This window comes from Vicugna pacos, chromosome 17 (genome assembly GCF_048564905.1).
Source record: "Vicugna pacos chromosome 17, VicPac4, whole genome shotgun sequence".
NCBI classification, from domain to species: domain Eukaryota; kingdom Metazoa; phylum Chordata; class Mammalia; order Artiodactyla; family Camelidae; genus Vicugna; species Vicugna pacos.
Genome location: NC_133003.1, coordinates 10,867,615 through 10,891,381, shown reverse-complemented (window position 1 = coordinate 10,891,381; position 23,767 = coordinate 10,867,615). Strand labels below are relative to the sequence as shown.

The window sequence follows — 23,767 nt, the reverse complement described above, 5'->3', positions numbered from 1 at the left end:
TGCAGGGCAGACCACATGCAGACGTTTTATTTAGCCTCTGTCCTCACCGTCCTTGCTGGATCGGGGTGGGGAGAAAGGATACCAAAATCTGGAAAAGCAGAAAGGCTTGAGGAGGCTTTTATAATTACCATCTTGGAGAGAAATTTTTCTTATTTAAAATATACTGATTTTCTGGAAACAAACGAACAAAACCCCAACCGTGAAAAGCTGTCCTTCTAACCAAAGTGGTCAGAAAGGCAGGTATGACCATGGAGAAAGCGAGTGTGCGGCAGGGAGGCGGGGGGACTCGGGGACGCAGGCTCACCCCTCGTCAGACGGAGCGAGAGACGGAGCTTCACTTTCACTCCGCAGAGCAGAGAGAAGGCTCTGAGGTATCAACAACTTGGGCTACGGGGAAAGGGAAGAGTCTGTGTTTCCTGAACGTGGAGGGGAGGTGTCTCTGGCTGCGGGGCGCTAGCTGGGCTCCTCCAGCTCCAAGAGGTCATCCAGGTATTCCACAACCTCTCCCTGTAAGAGACAATGAGGCACCTCGGTTAAGTGGGCTCCCTGGCCTTAAAAGGCTGATGAGCAGAGACTGTTTCCAGGAATGTACTGCCTGCGCCTGGGGGCTGGAGCAGCCTTTCCCCAGCCCCTCGGGCCAACAGGCTCTGACTTCTGGGAGGGGCCTGGCTTCCCTTCCATGTGAGCTTGGAGTCCAGTGCTCCGAGACCCCCACAGATGGCCCGGGTGACAGGGGCGGTCCAGCACCCTCTGAAAGACCCTGTTTAGTGCCCCTTCCTCTGCGCACCCCTCCCTCGTCCTACACCCCCTCCCATCAGCAGTGACGCCACAGGAAGGCTTTCTGTCTGTTCCCTTTCTGCCTTCATCACCAGACCATGAGCTTTTCCAGGAGAAGGACCTGGGTTCCGGTTTTCCCCCAGAGCCTGGCACACACAGGTCTCAGTCAAACTGCCAGAAGTGAATGACAGCGTGTACTTGTGCACACAGCTGGTGTCAATGAAGCAGCCACTCCACTCAAATGAGAGACGCTGGGGGACAGGGACCCACTCGCCCACTGTCGGCACAGGAGCCCAGCAGCTCCCTCCTTCTGCAACCAGCCTTAAGCCTCTACCTGGAACAGCCCAGCGTGCTCTCTGATTTCCTTCTCTGCGATGATGTCTCTCCCCCGACACACCTGAGCCACCAGCTGATGACACAGCTTCCCTTGACTGCAGGGAATGAGTGAGCCACCAAAGAAGCCGAGCCCCTCCGATGGTGACCACCCTCTGCCAAAGCCTGGCCTCCCTCACAGAGGCGTCCATCCCTGGCCAAGAGCTTCTCTGCTCCTTTTGATATCTGAACACAGAGAGACTCATAAAATCGCTCAGCATCTGAAAATAGTTTAAAAAATCGATCCAGTACATGAAACACAAAATGGATCGTATTATTTTCATCAAATACCTCTACCACATCACGCCTGAGATGAGGCACTCAAGGTATGGGAGTGGAAGACGACAGCTTGAAAGCCCAAAGTTCTTCAGTTGCTTTCTGGGCCCAGAAAGGAAAATACCATGTGGCAGAGGGATGTCGTGTGTGGCCGTGACGTCTGTTCCCAGAGTTACTGTTTTCTGCCATGTGGTTGCTGGGACCTGGGGACGATGGTCCTGTTTGCTGCTAGCTCACTAGCAAGTGTCCACGGCCACAGACATGAAAGAAACACATGGCCCTAGAAGGCCCGTGGGGCGGAGGCCGTTGGTACCTCGCTCAGATCTGCTCTCCTGACACCCATCCCCCAGGTGCAGGGGAGTCTCGTGGCTGAAAGCTGCCTTTTCTTTCCATGATTGAACTTGGCCTCAGGGAGTGGCCCCACCAGGGGGCTGCTGCTGCCAGCAACCAACAGGAGACTGATAGGACCGATGGCAGAAGACAGGGAGAGCCTGGTGGCACAATTCACACTCCAGCGCTCCCCACGGGATCCGGCTAACCTGGCTGCCGCTGAAACCACATGTCTACCTGGCTCCTTCCCCCGCCCCTCACTTCCTTTCTTCCTGGGGAGCATGCCCTGAATAAATCACCCCAGCAAATTATAATCTAAGAAATTTAAACTTTCCCAAAGCAAACAATGATCAGAACCCGAAATGTGAAGTACCTATTTCAGCTTGCTTTGTAAAATTTCTCAAACAAATATGGCCTCTGCAAAATGCTTCACCGCTGTACAGACTCTCAGGCGTTCTTACACACATTTCAACCCCAGGAAGACAAAAGGGAGGGGACCACAAGTATCAGGGGCTAAACTGTACTGAGGCTTTGCTTCAAAGTAGCATTTTGTCCTTTGGAAATTTTAAAGATTAACTAAGAATTCTGTTGTCTTGGGTATAGTTTATTTCAAATTATCATTTGCCATCATTTGATATATAATTAAAACACAGCTCATTCTTAGAGACTTTCTTTCACAATTCTAAAGCCTCAGTTAATAACCAACTACTCTTGGATTTTCCATGGAGCCCTATTATCTTGAGAGTACCAAGTCCAAGAATCCTGGTCACTATATTTTTTCCCTTTTGTTTTTTAATTTTAATTTTTGAATTGAAGTATAGTTGATTTACAATATCATATTAATTCCAGGTATACAGCATAGTGATTCAGTATTTTTACTGTTTATATTTAATTAAGTTATTATAAGTAATGGCTGTAATTCCTTGTGCCATACAACATATCCTTATTGCTTCTCTATTTTATACATAGTAGTTTGTATCTGTTAATCCCATACCCCTAATGTGCCCCTCCCTGCTCCCCCCCTCAATGGATATAATTTGTTTCCTGTAAGAATCCTAGCAGTTTTAAAGTCTGGAATAAGCCTGGTCTATTCATTAGGTGGTTACTAACCAGCCGTGTGACTTTGAGCAAGTCACTCTACCTTTCTGAGTTTGTTTCCTCATCTGTGACATAAGAGAGCTTCACTAAATCTCATAGTCTCGTCTTACTCTAATATTTGTGATTTTTTTTCTAAATACCTTGTTCTTGTATGTTAAAAGCCTTCAAAGCAGTCATTGCCAGGAATTCCATCTCTGAGAATTTATCCAAAGGAAATGATCAGTGAAGAGGTAACAGACTTAGTTACTGCTGCGATAGTTATCAAAGCAAAAAGTTGGAAGCACCCTAAATGCTAGAAAAAGAGCTTTATCTTGAAAATGCATGCTGTGGAATATTAGTCATTAAAAAGTCAACTTTATAATGAGCATTAACTAACAAGGCTAACAAAAACCACATGATCACCTCAATAGATGCAGAAAAAGCATCTGACAAAATTCAGCACCACTTCATGATAAAAACATGTGACAAACTAGGAACAGAAGAGGAACTTCCTCAACCTGATAGGCACCTACAGCTAAGAATATACTTAGTGCTGAAACAGAATGTTTTCCTTCTAAGATTGGGAACAAGGTGAGAGGGTATAGCTCAGTGGTAAAGAGCATGCTTAGCATGCATAAGGTCCTGGGTTCATTCCCTAGTACCTCCATTATATAGATAGATAGATAGACAGACAGACAGACAGGTAGGTAGGTAGGTAGATAAACAAACAAAACTAATTACCCTCCCCCTAAAAAAAGTTAAAAAAAAAAGATTGGGAACAGGACAAGGATTTCCACTCTCTCTATTTGTGTTCAACATCATACTAGATGTTTTAGCCAGGGCAGTTAGCCAGAAAAATAAATAAAAGACATTCAGATTTGGAAAGAAGACACAAAGCTATGTATACTCATAGATAACATGATCTTGTATACAGAAACTCATCAGGAATCCACATACACACAGAAACATTAGAACGGATAAACAGGTTCAATTAAGTTTGCAGGATTACAATATCAATATACAAAAACCAACAGTATTTCTATATGCTAGCAATGAACAACTAGAAAATGAAAATAAGAAAAACCGTTCCATTTGCAATGGCACCAAGAATAACGGAATGAGAAAATCCTACTGAAAGAAGTTAAAGACCTCAATAAAGTAGAAAGACGTCCCACACGCATGGATCAGAATATTTAATACTGTTAAGATGTCGATACTACCCAAAGAAATCTTCGGAGTCAGCATAATTCTTATCAGAAATCCCAGCTGCCTTTTGCAGAAATTGGCAAGCTGGTCCTGTATTTCATACGGAAATGCAAGGGGCCCAGAAGAGCAAAAACAATCTAGAAACAGAAGAATGAAGCTGGAAGACTCACATTTCCCAATTTTACAATGTAGTTCAAAGTTCAGTACTCAAGACGGTGCAGTACCAGCACAAGGACAGAAATCTAGATCAATGGGATGGACTTGAGAGTCTAGAAATAAACCCTCACATTTAAGGTCAACTGACTTCCTACAAGGGTGACCAGACAATTCAATGGGGAAAGAAAGTCTTTTCAACAAATGGCACTGGGACAAATCTATATGAACATACAAAAGAATAAAACCCTACCTCACATCATATATGAAATTAAGAAAAAACAGAGTGTAGATCTAAATGCAAGTGTTAAAACTATAAAAATCTTAGGGAAAAAACATAGTAAATTTTAGTGATCTTGGATTAGACAGTAGTTTTTTAGGTCTGACACCAAAAACCCAAGCAACAAAAGAAAAAATAGATAAGCTAGATTCCACTAAAATTTAAAACTTTTGTGCTTTAAAATATCATTAAGAAAATAAAAAGACAACCCACAGATTGCAAGGAAATGTTTGTAATATATTTGACAGGGGGCTTCTAACCAGAATATATAAAGAACTCTTACAATTCAACAATAAAAAGACAAGAACCTGATTAAAAAACGGGCAAAGGATTTGAAGAGACTCAACATTTCTCCAAAGAAGATACATACATGGCTAATAAGCATATGAATAAACTCAGCATTACTAGTCAACAGACAAATGCAAGTCAAAACCACTATGAGGAACCACTTCACACCCACTAGGATGGCTATAATAAAAGACTGACACGGTAACTGATGATGAGGATGTAGCGAATTAGAACTCTCAGACATTGCTGGGGGGGATATGAAATGGTTCAGCCACTTTGGAAGACGGCCTGGCAGTTCCTCAACAAGTTGAACTTAGAGTTACCATATGACCCAGTAATTCCACTCTTGAGTGTAAGAGAATTGAAAACTTTTGCCCAAACAAAAATTTGTACAAATCATTATTCAAAGTAGCCAAAAAAAGGAAACAACCCAAATGTCCATCAACCAAGGAATAAACATGTGGTATAGCCATACAGTAGAGTATTATTCAGCAATAAAAAGAACTTTCTAGGGGGCAGCGAGTATAGCTCAGTGGTAGAGCATGTGCTTAGCATGCACGAGGTCTTGGGTTCTATCCCCAGTACCTCCATTTAAAAAAGTTTTTTAAAAAGGAATTTTTACATGCAACACAATGCATGCTATAACACAGCTAAACCTGGAAAACATTATGCTCAGTGAAAGAAGCTCATCACAAAGACCAGATACTGTTGACTTCATTCATATGAAACGTCCGAACAGACAAATCCATAGAGACAGAAAGCAGGTCGGTGCTTGCCGGGGGCTGGGGGCAGGGTTGGGATGGGCACAGGGGAAGGAACGGGAAGTGACTGCCAGTAGGTCTGGGTTTTCTTTTGCTGATGAAAATGTTCTGAAGTTTGACAGCAGTGATGGAGGCACAACTTTATGAATATACTAAAACCCACTCCATTGTACACTTTAGAAAGGAGAATTTTATGGTATGTGAATAGTATCTCAATAAAGCTATTCTAGAAAAATATAACAAGGAAAACTGCTCACACTACACTGGTAAGTGGAAAAGCCATGATATATAATTACAGTCAAGTGTATACTGAGTACATACTGGAAATGTGCAGGAAAAAAGCTGGAGGTGTGAATATCAGAATATCAATAGTAGCTGCCCTCCAGATAATCAGGGACTCTCCCTGCCCCCTTTTTCTAAATACGCTTTTTTCCTCTTTTTGAAACTGCAGCAGCCAACCTCATTTGCAACTGGCCAGCGTTTCTTTCTTTTCAGCATCCTTGCGATCTTATCTCAGGCTCTGCTTCAAGAAAACCCCACCCAAGACACACTGCACAGGTGTCACCTCCTCGTTTAGAAGCAATTACATGTGCAACGTGTTATTTCATGCTCCCAACCCTGTGTGGTCAACGTTACTAATTCCATTTTGTAGACAAAGGACTGAGGCTCAGGGGAGTTAAATGTGTGCTTGTGGTGAGTCCCTCCCAGGCAAATTTGTGCACAGAGAACAAATTCCACGATCCATCTTATCAAGAAGTGTTTCACTGAAAAGTGGAGCAGTGGAAAGAGCAGGCGTGGAGGCTCAGGGCCCCTGGGTCTGGCCCAGCAGCTCCCAGAACTTTCCTGTCCCCTACGCTCCCGTCTATGGAGTGAGGGGTCAGACCAGACCAAGCTCACAGCTCTCTTCCAGCTCCAGTGGCTGGCAAGTCCCCAACTGTCTCACAAAGCACTTTCCAGTTTGTTCCAGATGCATCTCTCTATACGCTACTCCTAACGATGGCTTTTCTGTGACGAGGCTACCCCACCACAGAGCGACTGCCCCCACCCAGCTGAGTCTCTGCCACAAAAGGAGTCAGCTGAGTAAGGCTGTATCAGGAATTTCAAGCAATCCCAGAGAGAGATAATCCCAGAGAAGGATAAAATGCCTAATTTACGAAAAGGAAAGGAAAGGAAAGACCTAACAGAAAAACTGGGATGTGGGTTTCCCAGGGTCTTTGCTGGGCTGAGTAGCTGCAAACTCACTGCATTTTTATCAGGTTAGGAGCTGACGGCTGGCTGGGAGGGATGGGCCCCCAGAAGCAGCCTCCTCCTCTGTCAGGAAACGCGGTGCTTCACCCGGGTTTCCTAGAAAGCCACACCCACCTCGGCCCCCAGGCCAGCGCTCTGACTTTGGTTAAAACGCCCACAGGAACTGTGTTTCTCCAGGTCCCTTTCTGTTTCTTATTTCCGGGACGCCTCGGCCTTCCAAGTGATTTTAGCAAAGATGTGAGTAACGTTTTCTCTTGGCCGGACGAGGGCTAAACATGAAAACTTACCTCATCGTCATCCATGATGTGTTCCTTAGCGAAGTCATACAGCTCCTTCTGGAGTGTAGTCACGTTAAAGAACTGGACGGCTTCCTGTCCAGACACAGAGAACAGTATATGACCGGCCTTTTAATGGGAGAACTGGGGCAGGGGGAGCAGGGTATGGGATTTCTTTGGCGGGGGGGGGGGGGTGATGAAAAGGTTTAAAATTAAATAGTAGAAATGGCCGCCCAGCACTGTGAATATGTGGAAATTATTGAATCGTGCATTTGGAAAGCATGAATTTTACTGTATATGAATTATACCTAAATTTGAAAAAAAGAGTGGCCAACTCCCAGTGAATAAAAGAGAAAGCGTGTGTGTGTGCGCGTGTGTGTGTTTGTGCCTGCGTGTCCGCCGGGCAGGAACTTGAGGGGAGATTATGTAAGGAAAACTGGGACAGCACACAGTAATCTCAGTGAAAATACAAGTTAAGGGCCAAGATCAATTAGAAAAGATCTTCTAAAAGTACATCTTATCCATGGACTTCCCTGACAACACTTGCAAAGCTGAGTTAGTCCATCAAGGGAATTAAATTTATCCATCCATAAACAAGCCTGCAAGGAAGATGACCAAAAAAAAAAAAAAAAAAAAGGAAAGAAAGAAAAAAGAAAAAAAGATCAAGCAGGTATATGGGTGTGTTGAGGAAAACGTTCATGATGAATTATTGAGACAAAGCAAGTCGCAAAACAGCTTGTAAAGTACGATCCTGTTTTTGTAAAACTAAACAAATACATGCCGTACACATGGTCAGTGCATAGCTACATGTCAGTATGAGAAAGAGAAATACATGGGATTATGAAGGAAGCTCACTTTCTAAGTGAAATATTTCTGCAAAGTTTTTACTGATTGAGAAATGTGAATAAAGCAATAAAATGTTAAAAGAGAAAAGAAAAAAAAAACCTACAGAAAGAAAAAATTTGAGTCTCCCCTCATTTTGGAAATAACCCTTCTCCTAAGGAGCAGAGCAGTCTCCCGGAGGTGGGAGGAAGGGGAAGGAGGCAGGCGCCAGACGCCTGGTGCCCTGGCACGTACTGGTCTGGGCTGGAAATGCTCGTCCGAGAGCCCCCACTTGTCCTGGTGGTACCGGTAATACACCAGGTTCTGCTGCATGACCTTGTCGTCGGGGTCAAAGAGCAGGTAGCTGACGGCACAGGGGGCCGCGTTCTTCAGGTCGTTCACTGGCGGCAGGAGGAGAGAGGAACAAGGAGGTCAGCCAACCAGTCACCTGCCACCCGCCCCGCAAGCGCAGCTTCCTAAAGCAAAAGGTCCCCAACAAGCAGCTTCTCCGCAGCGCCACCTCCGGGAAACCTGAGATGATGGGCATCCTGAGGTTCGTCTAGGGGATGAAGGGAAAGGAGGGAAGACGGAATGAGACAGAAGCCCCCTGGGTGTTCATTCCAGCACATTCCACTCCAGTTGACAACCCAGGAACACGACTTTTGCTAAAGCGCTGGTTGCCACGGTAACCAAATCTTAGGCATGGACAAAGCCTGCCACCTGGTGGCTATTTCCTGTAACAACAATTTAAAAACCGGTGCTTGGGCACACTCGCTATTCACTGGGCCTGCGGCGTTGTAAATAACACCTGCCCAAACCCTGTCACCTGGTGGCTATTTCCTGTAACAACAACTTTAAAACCGGTGCTTAGGGACACTTGCTAGTCTCAGGGCCTGCCCTCAAGAAATGCCCTAGGGTAGGTAATTTAGAAAGAATTCAAAACAGGGTAGCCTTTGAAAAAGTAAATTTTACTCATACTCTTTGCCTGTAATCCAGAAAGCAAAGATTTCCTGGGGGTGGGGCGGGGGAGCAGGAAAAGCTAGAAGTTTGTTTTTTCAGGTGTTTAAAAGGCTTTGCCAACGTTTCTGATATGCAGAGTGATTTTCAGAGCAAGTGAGGGATTTCAAAGGATTGACTAGTGAGTTGCCAGAGTCTGGAAGCGTCTGAAATACTTCTGAACTCCGGTGTTCCCAGGCGCACCCACCGAAACAAGCCTGCCCAGAGGTTGGGAGACCCAAGCTTCAGAGTCTATCATGAGGCTAGCTCAGGGACGTGCTAGCACGGCTTCTCATGAAAATGAAACAAAAACTATGTCTTTAGCCAACAGAAAATCTATAAACTGCGAACCCAAGATCGGCAAAGTGTTGATAAAAGTTGAGGCTGGGGGATGGGCACACTAGAGCTCATTAGACATCCTAATGTCTGTTTTTCAATTTCTACACGTTTCAAAAAAAGTATGTAATTTTTAATAATTCTCATGAAAATAAGGCTCTTCCAAGTGCAGATGAATATAAGGCAACAATTAACACTGGGGCTGGGGGAGGAGAGGTGGAGGGTGTGAAGGGGTGGTTTGCTTTCGATGTTTCTTCGTGTTTCTCCAAGATGTTTGGTTCACAGCAACAAGCCTGTACTACAAGCCCTTTAGAAAGAGAGCACCAATCAATCACTGATATTTTAAAGAGAGGGCTCTTCATAAGTAAAACCACAGCCTAGTAGAAAACTGCCCCTTCCATGCTAGAAGGCAATCAGTAAATATTTGCTGGGGACTTACTGTGAGTGAAATGCTGTCATACCACACAGAACTAGGCTCTCATCCTCTGTGCTAAATAATCCTTTACCAGACTGCTGGTGCCACAGGGACCGTGGCAAATAAAAACTCACCCCTCCCTCCATGAAAGGGGACATCTGTTAAAAAGCCACTTCGCCCTCCTGTTGATCTCAGAAACGTCCCAACCCAGGGACATTGAATTCAGGACCTTCCACTGCATCCTTAAATGAGATTTAGGCTGTCCTGAAATCAGGTTCACTGCAGAGAGAGCCCAGTTACCTTCCTCAGGAAGACCTGGTGTGAATGACAGTTTCAGAGAAACTTCTCAGGAGCAATCTTGAGTAGCAACAAAAATTAAAAATAAAATTTTTTTGGTGTGTATAGGGGTAAATAGGTTTGTTTGTTTGTTTAATGGAGGTACTGGGGATTGAACCCACGACCTGAGAACGCTAAGCATCATGCACTCTACCACTGAGCTAAACCTCCCTTCAAAGTTTTTAATTTAAAAAAAAATTTAAAAAGAGAGAGAGAGAGAAAGAAAACAATTTTTTTCCCTTTTTTAACCTTCACCAGGCAAGATTTTCAGTGTCCTGAAAAGGACAGCAGGTGGGATTAAGAGGTAGGTGGGTAGGGGACTGCTGTGGACAGAAGGGCCCCAACAAAGAACAGAGTGGCCACAGCAGGGAAGGAGGGCTGTGGAAGCCAAGCTCACATGTCACTCCTCCCAGGACATCCCTGAATCCCCAGCACTGGCCTGACTTTGCAGAGCGGCCAAGGGGAAGCCAGCCAGGCACCTGCCGGTGGGCCCAGGTATTTTTCACCAGTAGGGCAGTGTCGTTCCTGCTGCAACTGACCCTCGTAACCTCCCATGCTGGTCACTGAACCACCAAGGTATGCGCTGTTCCAGCCCCAAGGTTACAGGGAGAGGAGGGAAGCCAGAAGAGACCAGCCGTGAAGTCTGAACTCTGAACTCCTTCCTCTCTCACGCGTGTTCCCCACTGTCCACCTGGAAGGTTCTGACATAAACTCCAATGTCAGGCCAGGGGAGGACCGAGTGCAGTGAAACTCTTTTAACAGTCTGAGAAGTAAGGCTGATGAGGTGGAGGAAAGAAAAGAATGATAAAAACAACAACACTTATATAGTCTGCCTTGTGCTAGTGTGTGAATTCCCTAAGCATTCCACAGCTATCAGTGCATTTAATCCTCACGACAATCTTATGAGGTTGGGACTATTATCCCCACTTTACAGATGTGGAAGCTGAGGCTTAGAAGGATCAGGTGCCTTACCCAGACCTCCTGGATGATTACTTACACTTATAATAAGCAAACTGCAAATAATGATACATGGTAGCCACAAACTTCTCCACCGGATAGCCTCCTATAACTGGGGTGAGGTTCTCTTCGCACTGTATTTTGCATTCCAGAACTTCCACATAATGATCTGAAAGAACACACATACATTTTCAGAGTAGTGCAACCATTATTTTCTTTTTTTCATCCATTCTTTTTTTTTTTTTAATTTAAGTATAGTCAGTTATAATGTGTCAGTTTCTGGTGTACAACATCATGTCCTAGTCATGTATATACATACATGTATTCATTTTCATATTCTTTTTCTTTAAAGGTTATTATAAGATATTGAATATAATTCCTTGCACTATACAGAAGAAACTTGTTTTTTTCTTCTAATCTATTTTTATATATAGTAGCTAACATTTGCAAATCTCAAACTGCCAAATTTATCCCTTCTCACCTCCTTTCCCTGGTAAGCATAAGATTGTTCATTACTTTCTTAATACCACTTCTGTCCTGCCCCTAAACAATAAAGGTAAAAGGTAAAAATGACAAATGATAATGATAGATGATAAAATGACGAAAGTAAAATATTTGCAATGCTTATGATGAAGGGCTAAAGCCTTTCATATACAAAATTTCCTAAAATCAATAAGAAAAAGACAAATGCCTGCTAAAAAAAAAAAAAGCCAGAAGGATGTTAACAGAAATTATAAAAGTGGCTAATAAAACATTATGAGAAAAGGCTTTGTAATTAAGAAATATAATCTAAAGTAATGTAAACTATTAAAAATCTGACAACACCCAGTGTGAAGGAAAGAATGGTGGGACTCAAACTCTGATTCTGATGGTAGGAAAAAATGGGAACAAATTTTTTGAAGAGCAACTTGGCAAAATTTTTCCAAGGTTAAAACACACATGTCGTCTGACTCAGTCGTCTACTTGTGGGAAAATTTTCTTTAGACCTAGGGACACATAGCAAACAAGCTTGGAAGTAACCTAAGTTTCCATCACTAGGATGGTGATTAATAAATGATGGTACATGTGAACAAGAGAATCCACACAGCCTTTAATTTTTCCTTTTCTTATTTGCAGGGTGGGTAATTAGGTTTATTTATTTGGTTTTTCAGTGGAGGTACTGGGGATTGAACCCACGACCTCGTGCATGCTAAGCATGTGCTCTACCACTTGAGCTATACCCTCCCCCCTTATACAGCCTTTAAAAGAGAGTAGGTGGGTGGGAATAGAGTAACAGAGAAAGATGTCAAAGACTACATTTCCCAGCCTCCTTTGCAGTTAGGTTGGGGCCGTAGGACCAGCTGAGCCAATGAGATGTAGGATATCCATTATTCTTTTTTTGTATTAAGTCTACACAGTCCAGTGTCTACATTACACTCACAGCACATCTCAGTCTGGACCAGTGTCACTCAAGTGCTCACTAGCCATGACTGGCCGATGGTTCCCTGCCATGCTGGATGGCACAGAGGGAAGGACTACAGACGTACAAAGACATCCTAAACATCCCTCAGAAGTATTGTTAGCATTTGTGTTGGTGTGATATGCTTGAAACCGTTTTAGGTAAGGTAAGAAAAGCACATAAGGAAATATGCTATGTGTTTGAGGAGTCAGATTTTCACTGCATAAAAAAAGTATACAAATAAAAAGTCAAAGAATCTAAGAAATATCCTGCAATTTTAAGTTTGCTCAGTTTGGACTGTAAATAGTGACAGGAGCTCAAATGTGGATATGTGACTGATAAATTCCTGTCGCTATTTGCAATTCAAACTTAAATATATGCAGGTACGAGGTTGGTGAGGTACTGCCTGGATCCCCCACTGCGTGGTCGTCTTGGGCTGGTGCCTCCCCCAGCTGAAGGCCACTGCCTCTCCCAGGGTGCAGCCTTTGGGAGACACCTTCCGCCTGGCTGTTTCTCCTTCCTCCCCTCAGCCTGGGAGATAACAGCTCAGCCAGCAGCACTGGTGTCACCCTCCACCCACACTTCTGTAAATAACTCCTTCTTTTATTGGGGGTGGGAGGTTAGGTTTGTTTATTTATTTATTTATTTATTTATTTATTTATTTATTTATTTATTTATTTTTAGAGGAGGTACTGGGGATTGAACCCAGGATCTTGTGCATGCTAAGCACACACTCTCCCCCTGAGCTATCCTTTCCCTGTAAATAACTCCTGCTTGAGCTACCTCGATGGATGTGCACCGTCTATCTCTGGTCAGGACTCTGACTGACACAGAAGGAGACGTATTTTTCACAGTCTATTCCTTTATGTCTTTCACATCCTATACTATGTGCATACATTAACTCTCAGAAATAAAGTTTGAGATTAAGTACAATGTACCCCCGCGCAGGTGAGACACCATTTCATTGGAATTAAGAGGTGAGGCTGGGTGGCAGGGGAGGGTATAGCTCAGGGGTAGAGTGCCTGCTTAGCATGCATGAGGTTCTGGGTTCAACCCCCAGTACCTCCATTGAAAAAAAAGAGGTAGGACTGGAGTCAGAACACCTGGGTTCAAATACCAGCTCTTCCCCCAAGGACACAAAGGACAAGCCTTAACTCACTATGCCTCAGCTTTCTCAGCTGTAAAATGGGAGAATGCCAGCACCTTTCTCATAGGGTTAGAAAACTGAGATAATACACAAAAAGAACACAGAACAAAGCCTGGTCTCTAGTCAGAGCTTACCTAATGTTACCTTTGCTAATAAATATTTTTTTAATCTACAGCTGAAATACGGCAGCTCCAAGCAAGCAGCCTGTGGCCGGCTTCCCTCTATTGTGAGTACCAGAACTCCTGACACCAGAGCGTGAAGGGAGGCTGCAGGAGCACTGGCCAAGGCATGTGGTGTGAGGTCCAGGCATGAGCACTGGCAGCTGCCAGCACCACAGAGACAGGCAGCCAGACATTCTCGCCTCCTGATAGGAGAACCCAGCACCAGCTAGGAAGTAGTCCTGCTCCCCCGCAACAAAAAAAGAATCAAACCTGAGTCGGATCAAGCTTCTACACCCAACTACCAAGTCATAAGAAATACAGAAGGCAGAAGACTAGGGGATACGGTCAGCAAAATCCAGGCCCTGGGACCCTCTATAGGATAAACAGCAGTTTCTTCAATAGTGAGGGGGAAAAAGACATGGCAGAAGAACCTATAGACTAAAAGAGATTGAAAAGACAAGCAATTTGCTATAATAGGGATGGAACTTGAGGATATTATGCTAAATGAAATAAGCCAGTCACAAAAAGACCAATACTAAGGTCCTACTGTAGAGCACAGGGAACTACATTCAACTATAATGGAAAAGAGTATGAAAAGGAATATATGTATGTTTATGTATCACTGAATCACTATGCTGTGCACCAGAAATTAACACAACATTGTAAACCGACTATACTTCAAATTTAAAGAAAGAAAAGACCAATCCTGTATGATTCTGCTTGTATGAGGCAGCCAGAGGAGTCAAAATCAGAGAGACAGAAAGGAGAACGGTGGTTGCCAGGCAGGGGTGGGGGGGAGGGGAGTGAGCAGCTGGTGTTTAACAGGGTCAGAGTTTCAGTTTGGGAAGATGAGAAAGTTCTGAAGATGGATGGTGGCGATGGCTGCACAGTGATGTGAATGTACTTAGTGCCACTGAACTGTACACTTACAGATGCTTAAAACAGTCACATTTTTGTTAAAAATAAAACCTTAAAAAGATAACCAAGTGCAATATGTGGACCTTCCTTTGAACCTGATTCAAACGAACAAATAGTAAATTACAGCACACGCACACGTTTATGACATTTCTGAGACAAATGGGACACTGGATACTTGATAAAGAGATCAAGGAACTATTGTTAAAATTCTTTTAGGTGTAATAGTTTGGTGGTTATGTTGGAGGGAAAAAAAAAAAGAGTCCTTATCTTTTAGAGGTACCACAACTGAACCGCCACAGATGAAGTGATACAACACTGGGATTTGCTTTGTGATGTGGGTGGGAATGAGAGGACGCCCAGGTGGCCTTCTAACTTTACATGTGCTGGAAAGTTGCCGCAATCAAATTATCTCAGTAATGTGAGGCATGCATTGCTTAGGGGCCCATTTTTATTTCTCCAAAAGCCTGTGGGCATCTGTGATCAAGCAGGGCTGACGAGGCGGATCTCTTCTGCAGGTCTGTGCCTGAACGCCACACCCACTGTTTCTCCAGAAGCCCCTGCCAAGTCAGAGGCTGATCAAGGCAGGTCTCAGCCACCCTGGTTACCCATTCATACTGAAGCTCAAAAGTCCCTCAAAAGCCACTCAAGTCACCCAGCAGGCATGGGGCTCCCACAGAGGCAGATGCCCCATGTATCCAGGATACCGCCCACCACTACCTGCTATGGAGAGATAGAAATCCTTGAAGTCCTTGATCTCCCTGGAGCCCTCGCAGGCGGCGAGACACTCATGAAAGGTCTTGAAGAAGTCGGGGAGGGCCAGCTCCATGTCCGTGATGCACGTCCTCCAGTTCTCACCGTTGTAGGCTCGCACGGCTCGGATGAACAGGCTCTGGAAAGCAGAGAGAAGCCGAGCAAACTCCAGACGTGAAGGGAGATGGATTTGGAGTCAGACCTCGTGGAGCTCCACTCCCATTAGTTCTGCAGAAACCAGGCTCACCCTTAATTCAACAGGAAGCCAGTCGGTGACTTCTTCACGTCTAGATTTTTCTGCCCTGTTCACAGGGGTACACTCCTCGCTTCACCGAATTCAAAAAGTAGGGGGAGGGTATAGCTCAGCCTGGCACACACGAGGTCCCGGGTTCAATCCCCAGAAGTAATAAATAGATAAACCTAATTACCTACCCCCTGAAAAAAAATTAAATCAAAAAGTAGCAAGCCCTTGATAATAAAACCAAGGTTAATGGGGGGAGGTGATTTTAGGTTTCTTTACTTGTTTTTTTAAAATTTTTTTTAAACAGAGGTAATGGGAATTGAACCCAGGACCTCGTGCATGCTAGGGATACACTCTACCACAGAGCTCTACCCTCCCCCTAAAATCAAGCTTGAATCGAGGAAAAGAGAAAACCATCGTGACAAATTGGAGCAGTGGGTGCCAGGGGCTGGGGCTGGGGCAAAGGCTCGACTGTATGAGGGAACTTTCTAGCGAAGGAGAATGTTTTCTAAGTCATGAATATAGGGGTAGTTACATGACTGCCTGCTGTATTTGTCAAAACTCACTGAATTACACACTTAAAATTGGTAAACAGGTTTTAAATAAAGCATACTTCATAAGGGGGATTTTTAAAAATCAGGTCAAGAAAAAGGTGCAAGCTTACGAGCAGGTCTGGACACCCACCCCCTAACAGCGAAGCAGAAACCAGGAGTACCGTGCATCCCGGGGCGGGTGGCCACGTGCCAGACTCAGGAAACTTCCAGGAATTCCTGCTAATTGTCGACTAGACCAGGTAAAAGGAATAACTCGGGCTGAGGAAGCAGCTTGGTCTCACAAGAAATCAGTAGGGATCTTGGACACATGCAAATGCCTGCTAACTTGGAGGAGACAGGACAGGTCTTGAAATAAGCATGAGGCTCTCCATGCGGAGTTTTGTTTCCAGCTGCTCTGGATTTGGGGTCTTGGAGGGCTACCCCTTGGACCTGGAATTTTCACCAAATTTAAGGCCTCAGGTAAAGAGGGTGGATCTCCTTACACCTCCCGGGCAGGTGGCACCCTGGGAAACAGTCAGGGGCCTCACCCGGAGACGGGATAAGGGAGCAGCAACTGCAGGCCACTGGCTCTGCGGAAGCAGCGGGGAGGCAGCGGCGCAAGGAAGCCGTGCGGAGAGGGGGCCCTGGGCACGCGGGCCGGGGGACAGCCCGCCACGCCCGGCAGGACTCCAAGGAGGGCAGGCGGGCCCAGCTGTCTGCAGTGAAGCACAAGGCGCGGCCCACGTGCACACTGCTCCCCAAACCTGATGAATAAAGGCAGGGAAGGCAGTACAAAGGCTTCAGTCCTCTTTACGGGAGAATGGGAAAGGAGCAAGCAGCAGACAAGAGATTTCAACAACTTTAGGGAAGACAGAAAGAGGGATTATCACAGAGGAGGGAGGTGAGCCACACACCTGTAGGCACCTGCAGGCACCGGGGACCACGGAGGCTGGCACGAGGCGCAGGACAGAAAGCAGGGCTGAGGGGCTGAGCAGGGCTGTGGGAGCCCTCGGTTCCCCGCAGTGCCCACCTGCTCACTGGACGGATCACATCTCCCAAATCCTCTCCTCGCCAGGGACTGGTGAGCTATTCTAAAGACTCTACCCTTGAAGGCTGAGGGGCCAGGGACGAGGCAGAGCAGAGCTGGGTCGAGGGTGGGCGGAAAGCCAGGAAGCAGGTGAGGTCTCCGACTCAGCTGTGAGGCCCCATCGCTCTCCCCAGACTGGCTCTCAGACACCAGCAGACAAGCATGGACACCCCAGCAGCCCTGCAGAGGGCTGGAGCATCCTTCCCTGGAAAACTGAAGGCCCCAGGAAAGAGACTGCCCACTCCGTCTGAGGGTCACCACCTGTGGAAAAAGTGAGCTTGCAGTCTGGTTTCACTAGAGGAAACCCTGAGCCAGACCTTGGGATCTAACCTCTCCCACGGGTACTTCTGACACATCCCTGTGTTTTCAACCATGTCCACCCACCACTGGTACCCACGCCCCCAGAGCATGACGGGCCCCAACAACAGTACGTGCTCAAAGGGCTTAGACTCTTCCCCTTCTTCTGGTCCTCACGTATCCTCATCAGAACTGCCCTCTGCAGATGTGCAGATGTCAGGAGCCTCTAATCGGTCGAGTCAGTCCCCCTAGTGCCTCTGTTCCCTTTCTGCCTTCAGACATAGTGTGTGTATAAAAATATAGGTTTCCTAATTTCATCCAAAATGAAGACTTACGGAGAAAGACAAATATCACATGATATCATTTATATGTAGAATCTAAAAAGAAAGGATACAAATGAACTTATTTACAAACTGGAAATAGACTCAGTATAGATACAGAAAACAAACCATGGTCACCAAAGGGAAAAGGCGTTGGGGGGAGGGATAAATTAGGAGTTTGGGATTAACAGATACACACTACTATATATAAAATAGATAAACAACAAGGACCTACTGTAGAGCACAGGGAACTATATTCAGTAACTTGTAATAACCTACAATGGGAAAGGATCAGAAAAAGAATATATATGTAGGTACATGTATAACTGAATCACTGTGCTGTACACCTGAAACTAACACAACACTGTGAACCAACTATACTTCAATAAAAAGAAATTTAAAAAAGAAGAAATGGTGGGGGAGGCTATAGCTCAAGTGGTAGAGCACATGCTTAGCACTCACGAGGTCCTGGGCTCAATCCCCAGTACCTCCTCCAAACACAAATAAATAAACCAAATTACCTCCTGCCTCCAAAAAAATTCTTTTTAAAAGAAAAAAAGAAATGAAGACATATTTCTGTTTCTTCTGTTCTTGGTCATTTTCAGATGATTTTCAATGCATGTCTTAATTCCACCAGCTTAAAACTGAATGATCAAATGACCATACTTCTAAAATGTGGCATTTGAAGGAAAAGTGGCTTTAAAGGCAACATGGAAAGTAAACTCTCATTTTTAAATGGATCAACTTTGTGCTAAAAAGGCAATCATTCCTATTGTCATAATATTCATCAAATACCATCAAAAATCACCAGAGGTTCTAAGATGTCAACAGCTGTTCGTTGGGACACCCTTCTTCAACGATTCACCTTGCAACTAACCACCGTGTAAAAACCCAAATATACCTCGAATGACTTGGTTTCCAAGTCTTTAACGTAGTCCTCCGCATCAGGCAGGGTCTTGTAATAAGCCATGTTCCTCTTCATCATTTCGTCATCAGGATGCTTCAGCAGAAAGGTGTGAGCAGCCGCAATGGCTTTTGGAAGATTATTTGCCTAAAGTACAAAGGAGAAAGATAAGAGCTACTCAATGGGTGGTCAACGAGATTTCTGCAAAAAATGAACAGTCTGTTCAGTCCTTCAGCAACTGTGTGCTTCTACACAACGTTTTCAGCTAAGGGTTCAGTGACTTCCAAGGCCCAGCAGGACCTGGTCCAGCCACTCTGGACGAGTGCTCATCCTCTGTAGGTGAGCAGAGTGCCTGTCCCAGCCACACTCCACCGTCTCTGCCCTGCACTGTGCCAGGGGGCGAGCTGTAAGGGCTGTCCCAGTGGACCCTCCTGCCCTCTGGCTTCCAGTGGATTCATCAGTGAGAAGCCCACCAGGAGTCTGAAGGAGGGGATGAGGCGATGGCTGGGCTGTGTAGTGTCCTGGCCTGCCCCCTGCACAGTCGCTCTCTTAACTGAAGGTCACACCCCTCCACCTGATCTCTCCATTCCCTCCCTTGCCCCTTCTGGCCTGGGGTGGGGGGTCACACCCCACTGTCACTAGCCTTTGTAAATAACCCCCTTACTTCTGACACATCCCTGTGTTTTCAACCATGCCCACCTGCCACTGGTACCCACGCCCCCAGAACGGGACGGGCCCCGACAACAGTATGTGCTCAAAGGGCTTAGACTCTTCCCCTTCTTCTGGTCCTCACGTATCCTCATCAGAACTGCCCTCTGCAGATGTGCAGATGTCAGGAGCCTCTAATTGGTCGAGTCAGTCCCCCTAGTGCCTCTGTTCCCTTTCTGCCTTCAGACATAGTGTGTGTATAAAAATATGTTTCCTAATTTCATCCAAAATGAAGACTTACGGAGAAAGACAAATATCACATGATATCATTTATATGTAGAATCTAAAAAGAAAGGATACAAATGAACTTATTTACAAACTGGAAATAGACTCCATATAGATATAGGAAACAAACCATGGTCACCAAAGGGAAAAGGCGTTGGGGGGAGGGATAAATTGAGACTTCAGGATTAACACAGACACACTGCTATATGTAAAATAGATAAACAACAAGGACCTACTGTATAGCACAGGGAACTATATTCAGTATTTTATAATAACCTACAATGGAAAAGAATCTGAAAAATATTTATATATATAACTGAATCACTGTGCTGTACACCCAAAACTAACACAACATTGTAAACTATACTTCAAGATAAAAAAAAAACTTCCTTATTAAATATTCCGATTACCCGATATGAGTATACTGCATCTTTTCTGCCAGAACCTTGACAGATATATTGATATTTCCCAGGTCCCTCCCAGACCCTCTCCTTCATCATTCTCGATAACTCCCACCACCTCCTCACTTTCTCATCCGTTCACTCAGCAAATACGTGTTGAGAGCCTCCTACAGGCCAGGGGTTGTTCAAGGAAGTGGGTCGGGAATAATGAACAAAACAGTGGGGGAAAAAACCCCTGCCTTTATGTACCCTACATACAAGGGAGTGCCCCCTACCTCCCAGCAACCTGGATCAAGAGCCTCTTTTATGTCACCCTGTGTTCTGTCTCCTCCCTTTTCGCACCACCCTGAGAGCTAACACGCTTCCAGGCTCTGATCCTCCAAGGATCCAGCAGTGTCTGCATTCCTGGGATGTGGCACAGCTCCCTGGACAAGGCAGGACTCATAAGTACCAGTGACCTGGACACATCATGACTACATCATACTGTCATAAAAGGCGGTCATATTTCCCTCTCTTTTCCCCATATGGGTGCTGGCTGGCTGATTCTGAGTTTCACTGCCTCACGGGAGGTGGCTGTCTGGCCAGATCACAGGAACTTGACAAAAGCCCCTGCTCCTGAGGGAACTTGGCGAGTGTGGGAAGAGGAGCAAAGTGGGAGAGGGAGCTGCGGGAAGAAGAGGGAGGAAGAGGAAGCTCCCAGGCAAGAAACAAGTCCCCTGTGGGGTCTGCAGGAGCCCCAGACCTCCAGGTTTTGTACCTGCAGGCAGAGCCCAGGAGAGCAGAGGTCCTCAGGGAGGAATGGTGTCCTGGGGCAGCCAGGAGGGGGCTCAAGAGGCGGACAGAGAGGGTTATGGACACCTCCCTGTGTGGACACATAAGCATCAACCAGAGGGGTTCCCCACCCCCATGGGCACCTGGGATCACAGCACAACCTGGCCGTGGGAGGGGAGGCCCCGTACACGTGCCCAGAGGCTCCTCCAGCCAATCCAGAGGGACACTCTGGAATTAGGTTTAGAGAGAGAAAATAAAGGGATATTTGGGACACACCGGATTTCTGAGAATCAAAGGTAGCACAGGCCTGTGAGGATCTGCCCCAGAGTGCAAGCCCAGTCACCTGGAGACAGTGTCTGCCCTGAAGAAGTGGCGAGGTGAGGACAGTCTCCCAGATGTCACTGCTGCTATCTGGGGGACTGTGGCCTTGAGAGGGGCTGCCTCTGAAAGAGTTCTAAGGACAGCTTTGCGTGTCGGGCTGGAAAAAGGCCAGTCTGTCTGCAGGAAGGAAGGGAGGAGGTATGAATGCAGCCCTTTTAAAGCATCTGCCAGTGAAATTAGATTCTCTGATTCTCAGAAGAGCCCTTCAAAAGAGGGGCACAGAGTGGGAATCTTAAGGGCTCTCACTCAGGACCTGAGCTTTACAAAATGGAACTCCTTCCTGAAGAGGAAAGGGAGATTTTACTCACTTTAACCCCGGTTCTGCCAGCTGGAGCATGGAGTCCCATCTTGGCAGCTAAACCTCTGGAAGACCCCCAGCAGGTTTTGGAGAAGTGGGCTGGGGGAGGGGGGCACCTACCTTGCCACAGGTTCCTAGGAGACAGCAGCCCCCAGTCGCCTGCTAAGCCAGCCACTCCTAAATCATGGGGAGGACAGACCCAGGTCCAGGCAAAGGTGGGGTAAGTGTGTGTGCGAGGCAGCCAGCTCTGGCTGCTCAAGAGTCCAACAGTCATCAAGGACTTGATAAAGTGCTGGGGCCCACCTTTCCCTCTGCCTGAGGGGAAGATGAGCACTTCATGGAGACAGCAGTCCCAGAGAGAACCCACAGCTCATGACAGGAACTTAAGATAGGCTGGTGGCATGAAACCCAGGGTGGGCTGGAGCGCCTCCCACCAGGGGCATGACCCCTTCTCCAAAAGATCACATATCCACACCTCCTCACCTCACTCTGACAGTCTGAACCCCCCAACCCTGTCCTCGTGTTCATCTCAGCATTCGTCCTCAATCACTGAGACAGAGGCCTGCAAGTCAGAATGACACAGCCACATCTACCCAAATCCTGCTATGGCACACAGCACTGCGTCTCCAGAGCCTACTATGGCCAGCCTTCCGGTGCCAGGTGGAGTACATGTGTCTATCATCAATTATTTTTCCTCTCCTCAGAAACAGAGTTTGACAATACAAATATCATTAAAGAAAAAAAATACATCAACCATACAATATCACTACCCCAAATCACTTTTTAAGTGATTTTTCAGTTGAAGCAAGTAAGTAAAGATTCTGGTTTATTTATAAAATTCTAAACGTTTTCCTACCCTGTAAGAGATTGTGAACTGCCAAGACAGATGGTATTTTACTGACTTTTAAGTAAGTGATTGTTACAAGACCTACGAAGGGTTTTGAAGAGAAGCTAAGACCTTCCTAACCTTTGAGGATGCCACGATGGAGGAAACCCAGGCCTGATGGTCACAGAGAAATGTTCCTCCTCTCCTCCCTGTAACACTTGTTTCAAATTCACCCGTAAATCAATAGTAAAGAAATCAGAGCTTCCACTATTCTCCAGGTTTAAAAATAAAATGTTTCCCTCTTGATTATGCCTCTCAGATTTGGTTCAGAACGTATTTGCCGAAAGCTCTACAAAAAAGAGAGAGGATTAAACAAGTCATTTTTAACCTAAAAAATAGTGCTTGAATGAGTCAGCCTACATTCCTCAGTGCGTTGGGAATGTATTAATCTTACCCCCGGTTCTATTTTAAAACCGTTTTTCATTGCCAGGACAGGCACTCACAAATCTGATATTTTATATAAAACTGTAACTAGGCATAGAAATAACCCAACTTTCCTCCTATTTAGGGTTTTGTGCTATTTTATGGCTCATGTGAATGCAACATACACGAGGCTCCGTTTCAGGGAAATATGAAAAACAGATCTTGCAGCCCAAAGACTCACGACAATGTTTTTCAAAAATCGTTTTCAATTAGATAAAGTAGAAATTGGGCTTTGAGGTGGCTCTTTGCAAAACTCAGTTAAGACCTTCAAAACCTCTTTATCCGGTAACAGGGAATTCAGACCACTCTTAAAACGTGTGGGTCCCCACAGTCAAGGACTTTAAAGGACAAGGAACTGCAATTTATGGCTATGTTTAGCCAGCAATCACAGACAGAATCTAAGCAGCCCACAAAAAGGAGGACGACAACTAACTGTGCTACGTTCTAGACGAAAGAGAGCCGGCGGAGAGCGCCAGCCCTGATGAAACGCAGCGCGGGAGTTCTGCTCCTCCAGGCAGGGAGGTATCCCTCCCGGCAGGGAGGGATCCCTTCCAGGAGCCCTGGCCTTTCCTGGCTTCAGTTTCCTCCTCTTTAAAGGGACCAGCCGGCGCCCCACGTCCTCTTCTGCTCGGCTACTGAAAACACGCCTCTCTTGAGAAAAGGAGATTTTAAATGGTATATACCAAAAAAGGAGTCCGTCTTCAAATGACAGACACTGTGCTAGACGTTCTAGGTAAGTTCTCCGCCTCAGAACAGAAAAGTATTTTCATCTCTAAGACGAAGAATGAGAGGACCAGGATTTAAAAGCGTGCTCTGTCAGCAATGGGTGAGAAAGAACAAGGTCAAGAAGGGGCGGACGGACACCGCCCAGAGCGAGGAGCGGCCCCCGATCCGGGGGCGGGGCCCGGGCCCGATCCGGGGGCGTGGCCTGGGCGGAGGGGCGGGGCCCGGGCCTAGGGGCGGGGCGGACTTG

At 45.8% G+C, this 23,767-nt stretch overlaps 1 protein-coding gene across 3 annotated transcripts in view; it reads right to left on the bottom strand.

The window, feature by feature from the left end:
* The window catches only part of CRTAP (cartilage associated protein), a 33,719-nt gene continuing 9,952 nt past the window's right edge, over positions 1-23,767 (bottom strand). The window contains exons 2-9 of one of the 3 annotated variants that reach the window (XM_072940945.1): positions 18,699-18,848; positions 17,008-17,441; positions 15,567-15,645; positions 15,287-15,458; positions 10,946-11,074; positions 8,121-8,266; positions 7,056-7,139; positions 1-507 (exon numbers count right to left, since the gene is read on the bottom strand). In XM_072940945.1, the coding sequence (XP_072797046.1) occupies positions 454-507; positions 7,056-7,139; positions 8,121-8,266; positions 10,946-11,074; positions 15,287-15,458; positions 15,567-15,645; positions 17,008-17,441; positions 18,699-18,848 (1,248 nt within the window). In that variant the 3' untranslated portion in view covers positions 1-453. Of the gene's footprint in view, positions 508-7,055; positions 7,140-8,120; positions 8,267-10,945; positions 11,075-15,286; positions 15,459-15,566; positions 15,646-16,964; positions 17,442-18,698; positions 18,849-23,767 lie in introns of those variants that run through there. The other 2 variants (XM_072940946.1, XM_072940947.1) reach the window with 2 other exon arrangements.